The sequence below is a fragment of the Cebus imitator genome, unplaced genomic scaffold (assembly GCF_001604975.1).
Source record: "Cebus imitator isolate Cc_AM_T3 unplaced genomic scaffold, Cebus_imitator-1.0 Scaffold0, whole genome shotgun sequence".
Taxonomy (NCBI): domain Eukaryota; kingdom Metazoa; phylum Chordata; class Mammalia; order Primates; family Cebidae; genus Cebus; species Cebus imitator.
In genome coordinates this window covers 6,513,079-6,533,257 of record NW_016107315.1, presented here as the reverse complement: position 1 = coordinate 6,533,257, position 20,179 = coordinate 6,513,079, and the positions used below count along the sequence as shown (strand labels likewise).

Genomic DNA, 20,179 nt, shown 5'->3' with positions numbered 1-20,179 from the left:
AAAAAAAAAAAAAAAAGAAAAAAAAGCATATCTGAAACTAGGTAGCTTATAAAGAAAAAGGGTTTATTTAGCTCACAGTTCTGCTAACTGAGAAGCTCAAGAGCATGGCTGTGATTCCTAGCAAAAGATTTTGTTCTGTGTCACAACATGGCAGAGAAAGTCAAAGGAGAAGCACAGGTATAAAGATGAGAAACCTGAGGAGGGTCCTGAAATTATAACAACCCACTCTGAGGGGAATGAATCCATCACTGGGAGAACGAATCCAATTGCCCAGGAGTGAGAGTGAAAACCCATTCACTATTACAAGAATAGCACCAAGCCATTCATGAAGGATCTGCCTACACAACTCAAACATGTCTCAACACCATCGCATTGGGGATCAAAGTTCAACATAAGTTTGGTGAGGACAAATAAACCATATCCAAACAACAGCAGCAGGGATGAGAGGCTTCATTAATCTGGAAAGGTTTCCATATGAGCAAAATGAGATGGCTAGATTGGCACTTAGTTCAAACAAAGTAGAGAGAACAGGAGTAGGCCCTATGCAAACTCATAAAAATGGTAAGATTTTAAGCTTGAGAAGACCTCACTGATATCCAACTGTCCATAGATTTGCCTCTTCAGGACACTGCTTATAAATGCAATCATATAATATACTGGCTATTTTCACTGGCTTTTCACTTAGCAAATGTTTCCAATTTCATCCATGATATGGCATATGTCAATACTTCATTTCTTTTTATTGCCAAGTAATATTCCATTGTACGGATATACCACATTTTGCTTATCACACATCAGATGATGGACATTTCAATTGTTTCCCCTTTTTGTTGTTATAAATTTTTTTGCCCAGCAAATTAGATAATCTACATGAAATGAGCAAATTCCTATAAAGACACAAACTACCAAAACTGACTCATTAAGAAATGTTTAAATTTCGGTAGAATTATAACAAGTTAGACAAAATCAGTAATCAAGAAAGTAAGAAAAGCCCAGAACTCTATGACTCCACAGGTGAATATTACCAAACACTTAAAGAAGAATTAACTCCAATGCTTCTCAAACTTCTAAAAAAAACCAGAACAAATCCAAACTAATTCTTTGAGGTTGGTATTACTGTAACTCCAAAACTAGACAAACGTATCACAGAAAAAAAACTACAAAGAATATCCCTGATGAATACAGATGCAAAAATCTTCAACAAAATACTAGCAAACCAAATCTGATAGCATGTTAAATTGATTATTTACAAAGGCCAAGTCGAATTTATTAAAATAAAAACAAAATAAATCCAATAAGCAAAAAGGGAGGGTGGTTGAACATGTGAGAATCAATTACAGAATAAACTAAAACTTTGGACTGTGGTTGATGATGATGTGTTGAAGTAGGTTTATCAACTATAACAAATGTACCTCTCTGGTGTTGGATATATTGATAATGGGGGAAACTGCATGTGGGAGGTTGTCAGGTGGTATACAGAAGCTCTGTAATGTCTACTAAATTCTCCTATGAACCTAAGACTGCTCTAAAACATAAAGTCTACTAAGAAAAAAAAAAAGGGGGCGGGGGCAAGAATCTGAGTAGGTTATTTCCAAAGGAAGATACACAAATGGCCAATAAACACATGATATTCAAGATCGTTAGTCGTCGATGCAAATAAAAACGCCAACATCAAACCACTAGATTGGCTATTAAGGTAAAAATAGAAAACAAGTATGACAGGAATGTGAAGAACTTGAAAACGTCATACATTATGGGTAGGAACCTAAATTGGTACAGCCACTATCAAAAACAGGGTGGCAGTTTCTCAAAAAGGTAAACAGAATTACCATGCAACTAAGCAATTCAACCCCTACGTATATATACCCAACCAGAAGAAGTGAGAATCCCTCTGTTCACAAAAAGCTTGTTCACAAGCATTCATAGCAACATTTTTCTTAGTAGTGTAAAAGTGGAAACAATAAAAATGTCCATAAACTGACAGATAAATATAATTGGGTATATCCACCCAATGAAAGATTCATCACTGACAAGAATGAGGTACTGATGCATGCTACAACATGGATAAACCTGGAAAACATATGCTAAGTCAAAGAAGCAGACACAAAAGGCCACATATTATATGATTCTGTTTATATTAAATGTCAAGAATAGGCAAACCCATAGAGACAGAAAGCAGACTGTTAGTGGTTACCACTGAAGAGCAGAAGAGATATGGAGTGACTGCTTAAGAAGTATGTGATTTCCTTTTGGGGTGATGAAAATGTTCTGGAATCAGATAGTGGTAAGAGATACACAGCATTGTAAATATACTAGAAGCTACCAGATTATATACTTTTAAGTAGTTAAGATGATGAACTTTATGTTACAGGAATTTTTCCTCAGCTAAAAAAAAAAAAAAAACCCTGAAACAAATTTAAATTCACTCAGCAACATATTCACATGATCATAAATCCTTTCAGTATTCCTTTTTTTCACCTACAGTTCCATGCATCTTTTGGTATTCTTATATCTGTCTATTCAAAACCTAGATCTATAAACAGCAAGCAGAAAATTCACAACTGCAACATCATTAACAGTTATAAGACAAATTCTTAGTTCTAGCTACTAAAAGAAACAAACAAAAGGGAAAAAAAGCCATGTAATAATCTTAAAAGACAAGCTTATACTGATGACTGTACTCACTTTTAAGTGCAAGTAAACCCAATTATTTGAGTAAGCTGACAGGAATAAAAACATAAATTAACCCTGTCCTGGAAAGCAGCAGTGACTCACCAAGCTTCTCTGGCTCATCAGGCCCTGTGCCCGCAATGCAGCTGCTCTCCAGGCCGTAGGTGGGATCCACTTTCCCAGAGGCTCGTGCTGCTTCTTGTACTTTCTTGACATGAGCTTCAACCAATTCCAGTGGTACCTCCTCCCGGACCCGAGAAAATTCCTCTGGTTCAAGAATAAAAATGGAATGGCAATCTAATTTTGCAGAAAAATTTGCTTCAATGTAAAACCACCACCAGAAAACCCAACACAATATTATTGTCTTAGGTGTAGCAACCTCTCCAGGCTCTCAGTCCCTCTATACCAGCAAAATGAGAGGACTAAATGAGATAAAAATAGACAATAATAAAATTCTATGACTTCAGGTTTTATCCTACACATCACAGTGCCTTGAAATAAAAGATACCTTTCAACTTATACCAATAATAATGAAAATTGCTGTCCATATTTAACTTTGCTTACTAGATTAATAAATCAAAGAAACAAAAACAAGAACTAAACATCTATAAAAACAAAAAAGAGTTCTATGATGTGAGAAAGTTCTAGTTATAATTAACATGTCATCCATAAATATTAAATGACGTCCCTTTGCTAGTTATATCAAATTCTAAATTAATCACAAAATATACAATAAAAAACCTCTTTATGGTAACCCTCTACATAGTGTTGGAGTTAAAAAAAAAAAAAACAAAAAAAAAACCTCTGTCCCTCCAATTCCTGAGGCTCTTAATTTTAAGGTGCATTATTTCCAAACACTTTTATAAAGAACATGGTAATATGGTACTTTTATGGGTAATATCTGATTTTTGTTATTCATATTTTTAAAAAATGAATGTAACAGCTGGTAATATTTAAATTCAGTTTTTCTGCTGAGGAGATGGTTTAGGGAAGTCCATACCCAAAGCCGCTTTTGCTGCAGCAGATGCCACACGAGGGTCCACCACGGATGCCAAAAAAGCCACAGTACTCATGACTGGATTTCCTGACTGACTAAAGGGGACAGGCTGGTAGGCCAAAGGCCCAAGGGAAGCATCTGAATTCTCAAGGTATGGGTCCTCAATGGGAAGTCTCAAAAAGTGGAGGATACATTCATCCTGAGTACGACTTCCAACATGTTCTGACACTTTATTCCAATCATCCTTGTACATCTCCAGGGCCTAAAATAGAAAAACCAGAAGCTTTCATGTCAGGTAACAAGAAAGTAATGTGTAATATTACAGGTTTTTTATACAGGTGTTTCAAAAAAAATTAACGCAATATATTATACATAAAGAAATAGATTTGATGGCTTTACTTATATTAGGTTTTCAATCAGGTGAGAAACAATAAATAAAAGGCATGCATACTAGAAAGAAATAAGTAGGCCAGGTGCAGTGGCTCAAACCTATAATCCCAGCACTTTGGGAGGTTGAGGTGGGTAGATCACCTGAGGTCAGGAGTTCAACAACATGGCCAACGACATGATGAAACCCCATCTCTACTAAAAATACAAAAATTAGCCAACACAGTGGTGCATGCCTGTAATCCCAGCTATTTGGGAGATTGAGGCACAATAATCTCTTGAACCTGGGAGGCAGAGCCTGCAGTGAACTGAGATCATGCCACTACACTCCAGCCTGGGCAATAAGAGTGAAAAGAAAGACAGGAAGAAAGACAGAAAGAAAGAGAGGGGGGAGGGGAGGGGGGAGGGAGAGGGAAAGGGGCAAGGGAAGGGGAGGAGAGGGGAAGAGAAGGCAGGGGAGGGGAAGGAGGGAGGGAGAAAGAGGGAGGGAGAGAGAAACACAAAGAGAGAGACAAGACACAGAAAGAAGAGAGAGAAAAAAAGAAAGAAAAAAGAAAGAAAGGGAAAGAAAGAAGGAAAGAAGTAAAACTTTTTTTAATACAGACATGACTGTTTATATAGAAAATTCTAAGGAAGCTATAAAAAAAAGTACTAAAACTAAATAGCTGAGCAAAGTCACAGGATAGAAGAACAGAAAAACTCAATTATATTTCCATACATAATAACAATGAACAATTTTAAACAGGAAGAAAAAGGTATTTAAAATAACCTAAAAGCTGGGTGTGGTGGCACATATCTATAGTCCCAGGTACTCAGGGAGCTGAGGTGAGAGGATCTCTTGAACCAAGGAGTTAAAGGCCAGCCTGACAACAGAGCAAGACCCTGTCTTAAACAGCATAATGAAATATTTAGGAATAAACATAATAAAGTATGCATATGAGCAACATGAGTAAAACATGAGAGAACTCAAAGACCTAAATAAGATAAAGAATGATATATTGTGTTCATTCACTAGAAGTCTCAATATTAAGATGTCAATTCTTTTCCAAGTTGAACTGCAACAGATTCAATACAATCTCAGTCACACTCCAAGTAGGTTTCTTTTTAGTAGAAATTGATAAACTGTTTCTAAAATGTATAAAGTACATAATTTCTAGTTTTATAATGTTTTCAGAGAAAATCCTGAAAACAAACAAACAAAAAGAGTAAAATGAGTCTCCAAGGGAAAAACCGATAGAATGGTAGAAAGAAAACCACAACTACGTGGTGCTAAGAAAGTTGAGGAATTAATTGGATAAAAAGAATTTATTTAGTGACATGCTGAAGTTGCTACTCTCACACCATTCTCTGTAGGGCCATCGTTCTCAATGAAGGGTAATTTTTGCCCCCTTGAGGACATGGCAATGTCTGTGGATATTTTTGGCTGACCCAACTGAGGAAGTGCTGCTTGTGTCTAGCAAGGAACGGCTAGGTATGCTGTAAAACATACACGAATCCTCCACCCTAACAACAAAAAAATCTGGCCCAAATGTCGATATTGAATGCTCCAACTGAAAAGCCTTGTGCTAGAGCCTAAATTGCTCATCTACACTGTGATATGAGTTTTCTATAACAATTAGTTGTCTCTGTTTACTTTTCGGTTATTTTTCTTCAAAGGTTTTTTTTGTTTTGTTTTTAATTTTTAGAGACAGGGTCTCACAATGGATAGTCACAGAATCCTGAGCTCAAGCAATCCTCCGACCTCAGCCTCCTAAAGTGCTGAGATTACAGGTGTCAAACAGTGTACCTGGCCATCAATTAATTCTTAACTCTGGGTTTCAACTGCTGCTCAGGCTTTCATTTTTGCTAGAATGGTAGAGGACTTCTCAAAGCCCAAGCCCGCAAATGGACTGACTCATTAAATCCCTTGAAAAGCTAGGCTAATTCTGGGTTTCCTCTGGATATTCAGTAACCTTAGGTAGTTTGAGAAGGAATTACTTTTTGAAAGATCCAGATTGTAAGAAAAAAGAAAAAAAAATCTGTCTCACTAGGGTCCATGAAAGCAGAAATATATCTAGTGGGGCTGTATTATGTTTCTAACTATAAATAGGAACCTTCTAGTTATGTTCTATCATGCCCTTTTCCAATGAAATTTTATTTTAAAAATATTTTTTCATGTTCCTTCAGCCAAGGAATAATAAAGTTCAGAAAGTTTTTTCCAGAATAGAGGTCGAGTTGGGGAACCCTCTGAAATACAAAATCCAAGCAAGAATCAGCATGCAGAACAGCACAGAGCTGATAATCAGTAAATGTCTGAGCCTGGGAACTGACAGTAGTGTTAATAAGAAAGGAAAATTTAAAAAATGTTTTGAAAAGAGAATAATATGGTGACACACTGGCCAGGATGGAGGATGATTCAATTAAAGTTTTTAGTAAGTATCTTATAATACTACAAAACAGCTTCATTCTTCCTGCCATAAGCCAGGTTAATTTTTTTTCTTTTTTAAGAGACAGGGTCTTGCTATGCTGCCCAGGCTGCTGTGCAACTCCTGGCCTCAAGTGATCCTTCCACCTTGGCCCTCATAAACAGATTCTTGTAATTACCTTTCTATCCTTAATTTCATCCTTCTCCATGCTGCTAGAGTGAAATACATTTTACACAAAACACTCCTGCCTAAAACTATTTTATTATAGGTCATTATCTTATGAAACTAAGCCAAACATGATCAGGACACTGCCTTCCTACTTCTTCTACCCTATTACATACTTTTTATGTTTCAAGAATACACAGGCCCCACTGGATCTATTCCTAGGTATTGTGCCTGTGAACCATTTGTTCTGCACTAGAAACATCATGTTTTAGGACCAACACAGCTATACCATTCCCAGAAGGCTGTTCATTATGTCTTATCCACCTAGCCTATTTGCAAAGCAACTCCTTTGTACAGCTCTTGTACTCTGAACATAGCTGTAATCACAAAGTTGGGAACTCTGCATTCAAGCTTTGTGTTTTATCTGTCTCTGTCACCTAGTAGCCCATGAATTCCTTAAAGGTACAGACTGTGTCCTACAGATCTCAACCTGCAGTGTCTGTCATAGTGTCTGAAACACAATACCTAATAAAGTTTACTGAACTTAAACCACAGGAAACTGAACTAAACCAAGAAAGGAATCCGACTGCTATGGCTCTCAAATGTAAAAAGGCAGACTGGTATTTTTTATTTAACAACAAAAACAAAAAAGCTTTTCCTAAGGCAAGCTCATCCAACCCGCAGCCTGCAGCCCACAGCCCGCATGTGGCCCAGGACGGCGTTGAATGTGGCCCATAGAAATTCATAAACTTTCTTAAAACACTATGAAATTTGGGAGGGGATGTTTTTTAAAAGTTCATCAGCTGTTGTTAGTGTTAGTGTATCGTACGTGTGGCCGAAGACAATTCTTCCAATGTGGCCCAAGGAGGCCAAAAGATTGGACATCTCTGACTTTAAGAGAAGGTTTTCAATGGAAGATTTACTTCTCATCTAAGTATAGTTCAAAGTATTTCCTGGGTTTCTTATCAAGAAAAAGTGTGTAAAGTGCATGCACACTGTGAGGAAATTTTTCATGCTGCTTACTGAATATCTTCTAATGCTGTATTTCCTATAATTTAGCTGGCATAAAAAATGAGAGAAACTCTTATAGTGATATGTAAATGTTACTTACAAGTTTTATTTGCAGGTACAGCATTTTATGTCTATTAATTATCTCAGGGAAAATAAATAGCATAAGAAAGCAAAGCACACATGACAAACACTGGAGTTAACAAGGGAGAATCAGTGAGCTCCCAAATTCAAGTCTTGTCACTTCCAAGCCCAGGAATAATTATAAATGACCAGGGAGAATACTGCAATCAGTTGCAGACTTAAAAGAAATTCTGAAGGCCAAGCATGGTGGCTCATGCCTGTAATCCCGGCACTTTGGGATGCCAAGGCAGGCAGATCACGAGGTCAAGAGATTTAGACCAAACTGGCCAACATGGTGAAACCCCGTCTCTACTAAAAATACAAAAATTAGCCAGGGATGGTGGTGCACACCTGTACGCCTAGCTCTTTGGGAGGCTGAGGCAGGAGAATCACCTGAACCCGAGAGGCGGCGGTTGCAGTGAGTCGAGATCGCACCACTGCACTCCAGCCTGGCGACAGAGTGAGACTCCGTCTCCAAAAATAAATAAATAAAAAATATGAAGTCAGATGAGTATTTTAAAATGGATTTATAATAAAAGTCACTTTCTTTCTAATAAATTGATACATCTGCTCGCGCCACTGCACTCCAGCCTGGTGACACAGCAAGGCTGTCTCAAAAAAAAAGAAAGAAAAAAAAAATTGTGGATTGAGCACAGTGGCTTATGTGTGTAATCCAAAAGTACTCTGCAAGGCTGAGGCAGGAGGATCACTAGAGACCAGGAGTTCAAGACCAGCCTGGAGATCATAGCAAAACCTTGTCTCTATATTAAATAAATAATTATGTGCATAAACATAGATATGCATGTTCATATAAATTAATTTGAAAAAAAAAAATGTTAATCACCTGAATCACTGTGGAATAGAGTGGCTCCATTACCTCTCTTTCATTCTGGTGCCCTGATTCTATCAACAGAATTTCAAACTTCCATAAAGAATGTTATGGCCTTTTGTAGCTACTTATTCTTTTTTGTTGTTATGCTGTTTTGATTTGTTTTCACCTCAAACTTTAATTATACTTTATATGCCTACTCATTCTGATGTCACATTTTCAAGTAGAAATTTTCCATACCTTTTTATAACTGAAGTCTTATTCAAACAAGCCATCATCCCCTTGATCTCACACAGTAATTTCTTTTTAAAAAGTTAATATAAAACCTTACATGACATTATCCTTCATTTCTACCAATTAAAGATCTTTCTTTTCCAAACTGCATTCCTTTATCTATTGTATACATTCTACTTTGGCTATTTCCAAAATTGAAGTGTTGCCTCCAATATTTGCAATATGATAACAAGGAGACGAACATGACCAGATATTAAACTTTAGCATTTACCCAAAAACTGTGCTTTGAAAAAAGACTTTATGAAACAAAGTGTTTTAAAAATCAAAGGGTGTGGTCTCGAGAATATGAGAAATATTTGGAATGTGTCTGTGTGCTGTATTTGTTTAATAAATAGTATGCCAGACTGAGCAAAATGAGCAGATGAAACCCTATCTCTATTTAAAAATACAATAAAAACTAGCTGGGCATGGTGATGCACTTGAAAGGCAGAGCTGGGAGGATTGACTGAGTTGGAGAAACTGAGGCCACAGTGGGCCAAGACTGCGCCACAGCACATAGTATGAATGAAAGCAGTAAAACCCTGTCACAAAAAAAGAAAAAGGCACGATGCTCTTTTTAAAACAGCAAACCCCAATGAATCTAGCAGATTTATCAATTTATTAGAAAGAAAGCGACTTTTATTATAAATCCATTTTAAAATACTCACCTGACTTTATTTTATTTATTTGTTTTTGGAGACCGAGTCTCACTCTGTCACCAGGCTGGAGTGCAGTGGGGTGATCTCAGCTCGCTGCAATCGCTGCCTCCCGGGTTCAAGCGATTCTCCTGCCTCAGCCTCCCACGTAGCTAGGACTAGAGATGCATGCCACCACGCCAAGCTGATTTTTGTATTTTTAGTAGAGACTGGGTTTCACCCTGTTGGCCAGGATAGTCTCGACATCTTTACCTTGTGATCTGCCCACCTTGGCCTCCAAAAGTGCTGGATAACAGGCGTGAACCACCAAGCCTAGCTGACTTTGTATTCTTTTTTTTTTTTTTGAGACAGAGTCTTTCTCTGTCGCCAGGCAGGAGTGCAGTGGCGCAATCTCGGCTCACTACAACCTCCGCCTCCCGGATTCAAGCAATTCTCCTGCCTCAGCCTCCTGAGTACCTGGGGCTATAGGCGCGCGCCACTATGCCCAGCTAATTTTTGTATTTTTTTTTAGTAGAGACAGGGTTTCACCATGTTTGCCAGGATGGTCTCAATCTCTTGACCTCGTGATCCGCCCACCTCAGCCTCCCAAAGTGCTGGGATTACAGGCGTGAGGCACCGCACCCGGCCGACTTTGTATTTTTAAGCTATTAAGTATCTCTATATAAACTATATAAATGGAAGATGTTAGTGGAAAACACTGAGGTGGAGAAGTCTTTTATTTCTCTTTGCGTAACTGTAAACAATTCCAGCTTACTGAATTGCAAGTTTAAAAGAAAAAATCAAACACTCCACAGATTCTACCTGCAGGAGAGAAAATGCACTATTGTGTAATACTGTGGTTTTCTTGGATGTCTTTAGTGTAAACAGCAGCTCAGTCATTCTTACCTCACTGTTATTTACTATCCACTAATCTTAAAAATATGAAAAAGGAGAAAAGTGAGCATCAATGTGCAACAGGAAAAAGAAAAATTGCTGTTCCAGTCATTATTATACAACTTACTTTCTCTCCAGAGCTCAAAGATTTCAAAACAGCAATACAAAAGTATGTTATAGTCACCCATAAATACTGAAAACACTATTCATTTTAATTAATATTAAAATCTAGCAGATATGGCTATACAAAATAGTCCTGAAAGTAAAAGTGAGTCAGTCAGCACCATAGGAAAGATATTTAAATAAATAAGTAAAAAGTGAATGAGCAAAGCTCTTTGTGTGTCACTGATACTGAATGTCCATATGGGAATAAAAGACGCAAAAAAAAAAAAAAAACAAAAAAACACACACACACACACACACAACAAGGATTTGTTTTGATTGTGATCACAACAAAGAAAGATGGGATTAGGGGAAGAAGCAGAAAACAGAGAGCAAGAAAAAGTAAAAGAGAAATATAAAAAAGGAACGGAAATAGTCTGATGCACTACTGATACGTCTACAGTAATTACAACTATCGGAACAACATGAAAAACCAAATCAAAGCAGTACAGCGACCAAAATATCACCAAGCCCACTCTGTGGTCTGGGAACCCAAAGGGCACCAGGCTCTTTTAGGAGAACTGTGATGTCAAACAGTTTCCTTGATAATATTAAGACATTACTGCCTTCTTCATTATGCTGACATTTGCATTCATGATGCAAAAGGAGTGTCGACATCTTAGGACAAATCCAGGCAATGACACCAATTGTCTTAGTAGTCACTTTATTCCTAACTGTCCCACACACAAAATCAGTCAGCTTCACTTAAACATCCTCAATGAATCTATAAAAATTACCAATTTAATAATCTAAAAACCTAACTACATGTTTTTAAAATTCCATGCTATCAAATGGGAGATACAAAAAATGATTTAACTATCAATTATCAAAGTATGATGGTTATCTAAAGGAAAACACGTGTGTGATTGAGTTTTCAACTCCAGCAGACACCTTTTTAAACAGAATACCATAGATGAATTTAAAATGCTAGTCACAGGCCAGGCACAGTGGTTCATGGCTATAGTTCTAGAACTTTGGGAGGCCAAGATGGAAGGACTGCTTGAGTCCAGGGGTTTGAGACAGGCCTGGACAACACGGTGATACCTTATTGCTACCAAAAAAAAAAAAAATACAAAAATTAGCCAGGCATGGTGGCACATGCCTGTAGTCCCAACTATTCGGGGCTGAAAGTGGGAGGATGGCTTGAGGACAGGGGGTAGAGGCTGCACTGAGCCATGATAAGGACCCTGCACTCCAGCCTGGGTGACAGAGTGAGACCCTGCCTCCAAATAAAACAAAACAAAATAAAATGCTAGTCACAGAATCTTAGCAACACATCCCACATGCAGATAACAGGGCTCTGCCATTAATCTGCTTACCTCCAAAAGTAGAAGGGTCTCCTGTTCAGTCCATTCTCTTCCAGCACTAGCACCCTTACTCTAAGGAAACAAAATGAGAAATTATTTGCTCATTTTTAAATGTTGAATATAGAGCTCAGCAGAATTCCTTTCCAAGCTCAGGAGACTGTTTTTTTGCAAATCATCAATGGGAGTCTCTGACTTGCAGAAACTAAACACTTGGCCGGGCGCGGTGGCTCAAGCCTGTAATCCCAGCACTTTGGGAGGCCGAGGCGGGTGGATCACAAGGTCAAGAGATCGAGACCATCCTGGTCAACATGGTGAAACCCCGTCTCTACTAAAAATATAAAAATTAGCCAGGCGTGGTGACTCATGCCTGCAGTCCCAGCTACTTGAGAAGCTGAGGCAGGAGAATTGTTTGAACCCAGGAGACAGGGATTGCAGTGAGCCAAGATGGCACCACTGCACTCCAGCCTGGGCAACAAAGCGAGACTTCGTCTCAAAAAAACACAAAACACAAAAAAAACTTCCTGCTGTCAAGCAAGGACCCATAACCATGTGGATATGTTATTTCTATTATTTTGAGACTTAACAGTTATCTTTTGCAAGCTAAAAAGGCATATTATTTTATTGCATACCATAAACCAGCTGTAATATCACAAACATAATACAAATCTTGGTAGAGAGTATTTGAACAGAGTACCTGAACATAGTATTTCTCCCAAGATTCAAGAATCCGAGGTACTACAGACATAAAACACTGACAGGTTCTTGATTCCAACTGCAATACGTCCATATTATCTGATTTTAAAACATCTCTCAATTATAAAACAATCTCCAAATGATTCCCTAAACTCAAAATCACCTTTTCCATGTGAGTCCCTTATAGTTTATGATTCACGTCACCATGTGAGTGTAAGAGAAGTCAGACTGGCTTGTGTAAAAAGTACAATTTATCGATTAATTCATACTTCTTGATCTGCAGACCGTGCTGCATTCACTCATCTTCAGGAGAGCTGATTGGTAGTATAGCTGATATTATCATGTAGCTAGAAACATTACTAATTGAAAATATACGTTCTAACACATTTCCCTTTCTCAAAACTCTATTTTGAGAGATTACAATTTAATAAATGAAGATTTCTACAATCCATGATTTCTCTATATATTATCAATAAAGCTTCTCCATTTAGATAATTAAAACTCTCAGTGTATTAGTGCTACACAGTTCATGAAAAAATCAGATTCTGTATGAAAGAAAAAAGAAAAAATTAAAACAACAAAATTAAACCCTGATTTGATGCATCTCTGGGGTACTCAAGTAATAGTATTCTGAAGTATCTGTTTACTTGCAAAAAAAAAAACAAACAAGCAAAAAATAATGCATCAAAAATAAGTAGTCTTTTAACTAGAGAATAAAAACAGTTGACCTACACACTGCAGAATTAAGAACTAAACTCCTACAGTATGGCTCTGTGAGAAAGAAAAGATGCCTGCATCTGTAACTCAGAATGTATTGTTCATTCCCCAAGGATTACTTTAAGATAACCCAAGATCCTTTTAAAAAACCAAAATCAGAGGTAATCACTAATCAGATTTGGAGTCCCAAGAACAAAATTCATTAACATTTAATTTAAATTCTGAAGAAACCAAACCTGAGCAAATATAAAGATCGCTACAACCAGACACCGGCATTTATTTATAGAGTAGGTCCTCGACCATCATTTCTTCACTCCTCAGCCACAATGAGCACAATGAGTAGCAAGAATATTCTCTGCCCCACAGACTTAAGTCAGTAAAGTCAGTATTTCTTCTGTCTTTTTTTTTTTTTTTTTCCCCCTCATAGACTCACTCTTGCTGCATAGGCTAGAGTGCAGTGGCATGATCTCGGCTCACAGCAACTTCTGCATTCTGGGTTCAAGCAATTCTCAAGCTTCAGCCTCCTGAATAGCTGGAATTACAGGTGCCTGCCACCACACCTGGATAGTTTTTGCATTTTTTTTTTTCAAGTAGAGAAAGGGTTTCAGCATGGTGGCCAGGCTGGTCTTGAACTCCTGACCTCAGGTGATCTGCCCATCTTGGCCTCCCAAAATGCTAGGATTACAGGAACGGGCCACCACGCCCAGCCTGTTTCCTCTCCTGATAACAACCGGCTTTACAAAGAGCATACATAAGCCTCATCAGAACCCATAAAATGACTGCTAAAGTTTCCATATGATTTTAAAATATTTTTCTATTGTATTAGGCTGGGCATGGGGGCTCATGCCTGTAATCTCAGCACTCTGGAAGGTCGAGGCAGATCAATCACTGCATCTCAGGAGTTCAAGATCAACCAGGGCAACACAGATGTACTCTCTTAAAAAAAAAAAAAAAAAAAAAAAAAAAAAAAAAAAAAAAAAAAAAAAAAAAAAATGAAAGAAACACTCGAATGATAAGCATAGAAATGAAAGAAACAAACGAAACAAAACAAAAAGGCCCTGCGCAATGGCTCACACCCATAATCCAAGCACTTTTGAGGCCAAGGGGGATGGATAACCGGAGATCAGGAGTTTGAGACCAGCCTAGTCAACACCGAGAAACCCTATCTCTACTAAAAATACAAAAATTAGCCAGGCGTGGTGGTGCACCACTATAATCCCAGCTATTTAGAAGGCTGAGACAGGAAAATCTCTTCAACCGCGGAGGTGGAGGCTGCAGTAAGCCAAATTGCCCCCCTTCACTCCAGCCTGGATGAAAGAACGAAAAGTGTCTCAAAAAAAAAAAAAAAAAAAAAAAAAAAAGTTCTTTTGTATTTCTGGAGGCCTGATACATATACAAAATACACAAACTAGGATACAACTTGATACAATTTTGCTTATAAAACAATGTAACAATACTGAAATAAAAACCCAAAAGGCTTTGATAGCCTTTGATAGCCATTCACAAAAGTATATACTAGTCTGACTTCCATAGGTTAGTTTTTCTCGGATCTGAATTTTATATTAACAAAAACACCCTTTTGTGGCTGCTATATAATTCCTTGGCTTGTAGTCACCTCAATCCAATCTCTGACCCCAAAGTCACATTCCCTTGTCCTTTTCTGTCAAATTGCTCTCTTCCCCTCTCTTACAAAGACAGTAGTTATGACATTCAAGGCATCCAGGGATAATACAGGATCATACCCTTATCTTTAAGATTTTTAGCTTAGGCTGGTGGCTCATGCATGTTAATCACAGCACTTTGGGAGGTTGAGGCAGGCAGATCACTTGAGAACAAGAGTTTGAGACTAGCCTGGCCAAACTGGCAAAACTCCATCTCCACTAAAAATACAAAAATTAGCCAACCACGGTGGTATGTGCCTGTTGTCTCAGCTACTCGAGAGGTTGAGGCATGAGAATTGCTTGAACCCAGATGACGGAGGTTGCAGTGAGCCAAGATCTCGCCACTGCACTCCAGCCTGGGTAACAGAGCAAGACTCTGTCTCGAAAACAAAAACAAAAACTAAAATAAAGTATTTTTAGCTTGATAACACATCAGCCAATAACTTTTCACTAAATAAGGTAATACTTACGGGTTCCAGGGATGAGGCTCTGACTTCCTCAGAGGACCTTTATCAGCATATTTCATGTTATATTGTTTTTAGAAATTTGTCCATCTCATCAAAGTCAAATATATCACTATCAAGTTGTTCATCAAATCTTTTTTTTTTTTTAAAAAAACAGGGCCTCACTTTGTCACCCAGGCTGAAGTGTTGCGGCCTCGACCTCCCAGGTTAAAGTGATCCTCCTGCCTAAGACCCCACAAGTAGCTGGGATTACAGGCATGCACCACCATGCCTGGCTAACTTTTGTATATTTTTGTAGAGACAGGGTTCTGCCATGTTACCCAGGTTGGCCTTGAACTCCTGAGTTCAAGTGATCCACCCACCTCAGCCTCACAAAGTGCTGGGATTACAGGTGTGAGTCACCACACCTGGATGTCAAATCTTTCTTGTCTTTTTAACATATTAGAGTCAGCAGTGCTATACTCTTTTATGGCTGATCAGTAGTTTCTGTCTTTTCTTAATGATCACTCTGGCTGAAGATTATTATTAATAAATAATCAATAAACTTGATAATTTATCAATTTTGGATCTTTTCAAAGATCCATCTCCAAATTTAATTAATTTTCTCTATTTCTGTTTGTTTTGGATTTTTTTTTTTTTTTTTTGACTTACAGTTTCACTCGTGGTGCCCAGGCTGCAGTGTAATGGCGCCATCTTGGCTCACCACAACCTCTGCCTCCCAGGCAGTCTCCTGAGTACCTGGAATTACAGGCATACACCACCACACCTGGCTAATTTTGTATTTTTAGTAGAGACAGAGTTTCTCCATGTTGGTCAGGCTGGTCTCAAACTCCTGACCTAAGGTTCAGCCAACCTTAGCCTCCCAAAGCACTGGGATTACAAGCATGGGCCACCACACCTGACCTGTTTTGGATTTTCTAGTTTAATTTTATTTTGTGTGGTCAGCCAACTTCATTTATTTCACATCTCTGAAATCATAAAACCTAACTGTATGATTTCAATCCTTTTAAATTATTGAGGCTCATTTTATGGCTCAGAATTGGGTCTTCGGTACTAAAAATAGAAATACTAAATAAGACCTAGGATTTGCCAGCACAACAAGGTGATCATAGTAAACAAAAAATTTAATTTTTCATTTAAAAATAACTAAAAGCATTTAAGTGGATTTTTAAAACACAAAGGATAGGCCAGGTGTGGTGGCTCATGCCTGTAATCCTAGAACTTTGGAAGGCCGAGGCTGGCAGACTGCCTGAGCTCAGGAGTTCCAGACTACCCGGGGCAACATGGTGAAACCCCACCTCTACTAAAAATACAAAACTTATCTCGGTGTTGTGGCAGGCACCATCCCAGCTACTCAGGAGGCTGAGGCAGGAGAACTGCTTGAACCTGGGAGACAGAGGTTGCACAGAGTCAAGATCGCATGACTGCATTCCAGCCTGGGTGACAGACTGAGACACCGTCTTCAAAAGAATAAAATTAAATTAAAATAAACAAAAAACACACACAAACAAAATTAATGCTTGAGGTGAAGAATATCCTATTTACCCTGATGTGATTATAATGCACTGCATGCCTGTATCAAAATATCTCATGTAACTCATAAACATACGCATCTACTATGTACCCATAAAATTTTAATTTTTTTAAAGCATTTTTTAAAAATTGGGCTTATTCTGGTGAATGTTTCCTGAGAACTTGTAAAGAACATGGTTTTCATTTTGCTACTTTGTACAGTATTCTACATATACCAAATAAACATGTCACCTAGGTTAATAGAATTGTTCTAAGTCTTTAATGACCTCAACGATTTTCTAACCACTTGTTGGATCAATTATTGAGAAAGGATTACTGAAATCTCCAACTAATGTGTGTTTGTGTTTCTCCTTTCAGTTCTATTATTTTTTGCTTTATGTATTTTGATGCTATTTAATTAGATGCACATATAAGATTATGTCCTTGATTAATTAACTCTTTTATCATTACGAAGTTCTGTTTATATCTGGTAAAGTAACTTACTCTGGTATCTACATTATACCAAAATTAATGTAATAATTTTGGCACCCTTGGGATTATTCTTTGCAAAATATGTCTTCTATTCTTCTAATAGTAGCATGTGTCTATATCTTCAAAGTGGGTGTATATATGTTGACAACATACTTGTCCTTGAATATTTTATGCAATTTGAAAATCTCTGCTGCTTAACTGGAGTATTTTGTTTGTTTTTTTATTTCTTTTGTTGAAATAAAAGAATTTCATCTCATTATCTGGAGTATTAAAAGCATTTCTACTTAATGTTGTTATTAATACTAGAGTAAGATGTAAACCTACTATCTTGCTATTTGTTTCCTACTCCTCCCATTAGCTCCCCATTTTCTTGTTTCCTATCTTTTTATAGTGACTTCTAAAAATTATTTTCTGTCCATTATTTCCTTCTTAGTTATACCTCCTCAACTAGTTACACTAAGATTTATTTACACATGTAAAAATAAATATATATATACAAAAACAACCATATATATACATATACACACACACACACATATACATATATATGGTTTTTTTTGGTTTTTTCTTGAGATGGAGTTTCACTCTTATTGCCCAGGCTGGAGTGCAATGGAACAATTTGGGCTCACTGCAACCTCTGCCACCCAGGTTCAAGCTATTCTCCTGCCTCAGCCTCCCAAGTAGCTGGGATTACAGGCATGCATCACCATGCCTGGCTAATTTTGTATTTTTAGTATAGACGGGGTTTCTCCAAGTTGGTCAGGATGGTCTTGAACTCCCGACCTCAGGTGGGTGATCTCCTCACCTTGGCCTCCGAAAATGCTGGGATTACAGGCATGAGCCACGGTGCCCAGGGGTGGACTACAATGTGGATTTTTTGTTTGTTTTTTAAGATGGAGTCCGGCTCCTGTTGCCCAGCCTGGAGCGAAGTGGAACTATCTTAGCTCACTGAAACTTCTGCCTCCCGGGTTCGAACGGTCCTCCTGCCTAAGCCTCCTGAGTAGCTAGGATTACAGGTACCCACAGCCATGCCCGGCTAATAGGGCTTTTAGTAGAGACAGAGTTTCACCACATTGGCTAGGCTGGTCTCAAACTCCCGACCTCAGGTGATCCTCCCACCTCAGTCTCCTAAAGTGCTGGAATTACAGGTGTGAGTCACTATGCCCAGCTGGAAGATGTGTTTTATACTGACTCACATGTTGCCCTTTTTCTAGTATTCTTCCATTAGATCCAGTCAGGTTCCAAAATATTGTTTCAAATGATGGTTTACCCCAATTCGGGACTTCTATCACGTTTCTAAATAATGTAAACTTTGCAACAGTTTAATTCAATTTAATCTCCTTCTGCCTTTCTGCCATTCTTGTAATTTCTATATGTTATAAATCCCTCCAAATATTATTGTTTAAACAATCTGTATTTCTTTATATTTAACCACATAATTACTTTTCTCTGCTCCTTATTCCTTCATGGAGACATGTGCCTTCATCTGGGATCATTATTCTTCATGCTGAAGACATTCCTTTACTTTTCTTTTCTTTTTTTGAGACGGAGTTTCGCTCGTTACCCAAGCTGGAGTGCAATAGTGTGATCTCGGCTCACTGCAATCTCTGTCTCCTGGGTTCAAGCAATTCTCCTGCCTCAGCCTCCCGAGTAGCTGGGACTACAGGTGTGCACCACCATGCCCAGCTAATTTTTGTATTTTTAGTAGAGAAGGGGTTTCACCATGTTGACCAGGATGGTCTCGATGTCTTGACCTTGCAATCCACCCGTCTCGGCCGCCCAAAGTGCTGGGATTATAGGCGTGAGCCACCGCACCCGGCCTCCTTTACTTTTCTTAAACTGTGTGCTAGTGATAACTTCTCTACATTGGAAGATCTACAAACCTCTATATTTCACCTTCAATTTTGAAAGTAATATCTACTGGACAGAGAATTCTAGAGAGACAGTTTTTCTTTTACAATTTCAAAATGTTTTTGTATTTGTCTTTGGCTTTTATCATTTTTGTTGAAAAGTCAGCCATCAGCTTTGTTATTGTTCTTCTCTACCTTCACCCCCACCCTCTAGGTCTGCTTTTAAGGTGTTAGTTTATAAGAGATTAAGCATAACATACCCGAGTGTGGTTTTCTCTCTGTATAAATTTGGATCTGTTCTCTTTTTGTGTGTTTTTCATTAAAGGCTATTTTGCCCAGACTGGTCTTGAAGTCCTGGCCTCAGGCATTCCTACCACCCCGGCCTCCCGAAGCGTTGAGCCCAGGCTTGCTCTGTCTTTCTTGCTTTGAGAGTTGGTATCTTTTTATTTGTTCTGAAGTCTTTTTAGCCATTATATATTCAAGTATCAGTCCTCCTCCATTCATTCTCTTATGAGTCTCTAATAAGAAACATTAATTCTTCGGACTCTATCATTCTTTTTTCTTTTTCTTCTTTTAATGATAGAGATAAGGTCTGCTATGTTGTCCAGGCTAGTCTTAAACTTCTGGGATCATGTGATCCTCTTGCCTTCGCCTCCCACAGAGCTGCGATTACAGGCGTGAGCCACCACGTCCAGCCTGAACTGTATCTCACATCTTCTGCACTCTCCTCTCTTTATCCTGGCCCCTCCATACTTCAATTTCTTTTGCTCTTGGTACCTAGGTTTCCATATATATACTAATTTGTCTCTGAATTCACTAACCTATCTTTTGCTGTATGCAGCCTGTTATTAAACCCATCAAATAATTTCAAGCATACTTTTCAGTTCTAAAATATTCATGATTTTTTTTTTCTTTTTTTTTTTTTTGAGACAGAG

General features: G+C 38.1%; 1 protein-coding gene across 1 annotated transcript in view; it reads right to left on the bottom strand.

Annotated features, from left to right (window-relative positions):
- Positions 1–20,179, bottom strand: part of SMARCC1 (SWI/SNF related, matrix associated, actin dependent regulator of chromatin subfamily c member 1) — a 207,675-nt gene that overhangs the window by 71,244 nt on the left and 116,252 nt on the right. Inside the window, exons 18-20 of the mRNA XM_017530009.2 lie at positions 11,868–11,927; positions 3,671–3,929; positions 2,776–2,937 (exon numbers count right to left, since the gene is read on the bottom strand). Coding sequence (XP_017385498.1) covers positions 2,776–2,937; positions 3,671–3,929; positions 11,868–11,927 — 481 coding nt within the window. The remainder of the gene's footprint in view (positions 1–2,775; positions 2,938–3,670; positions 3,930–11,867; positions 11,928–20,179) is intronic.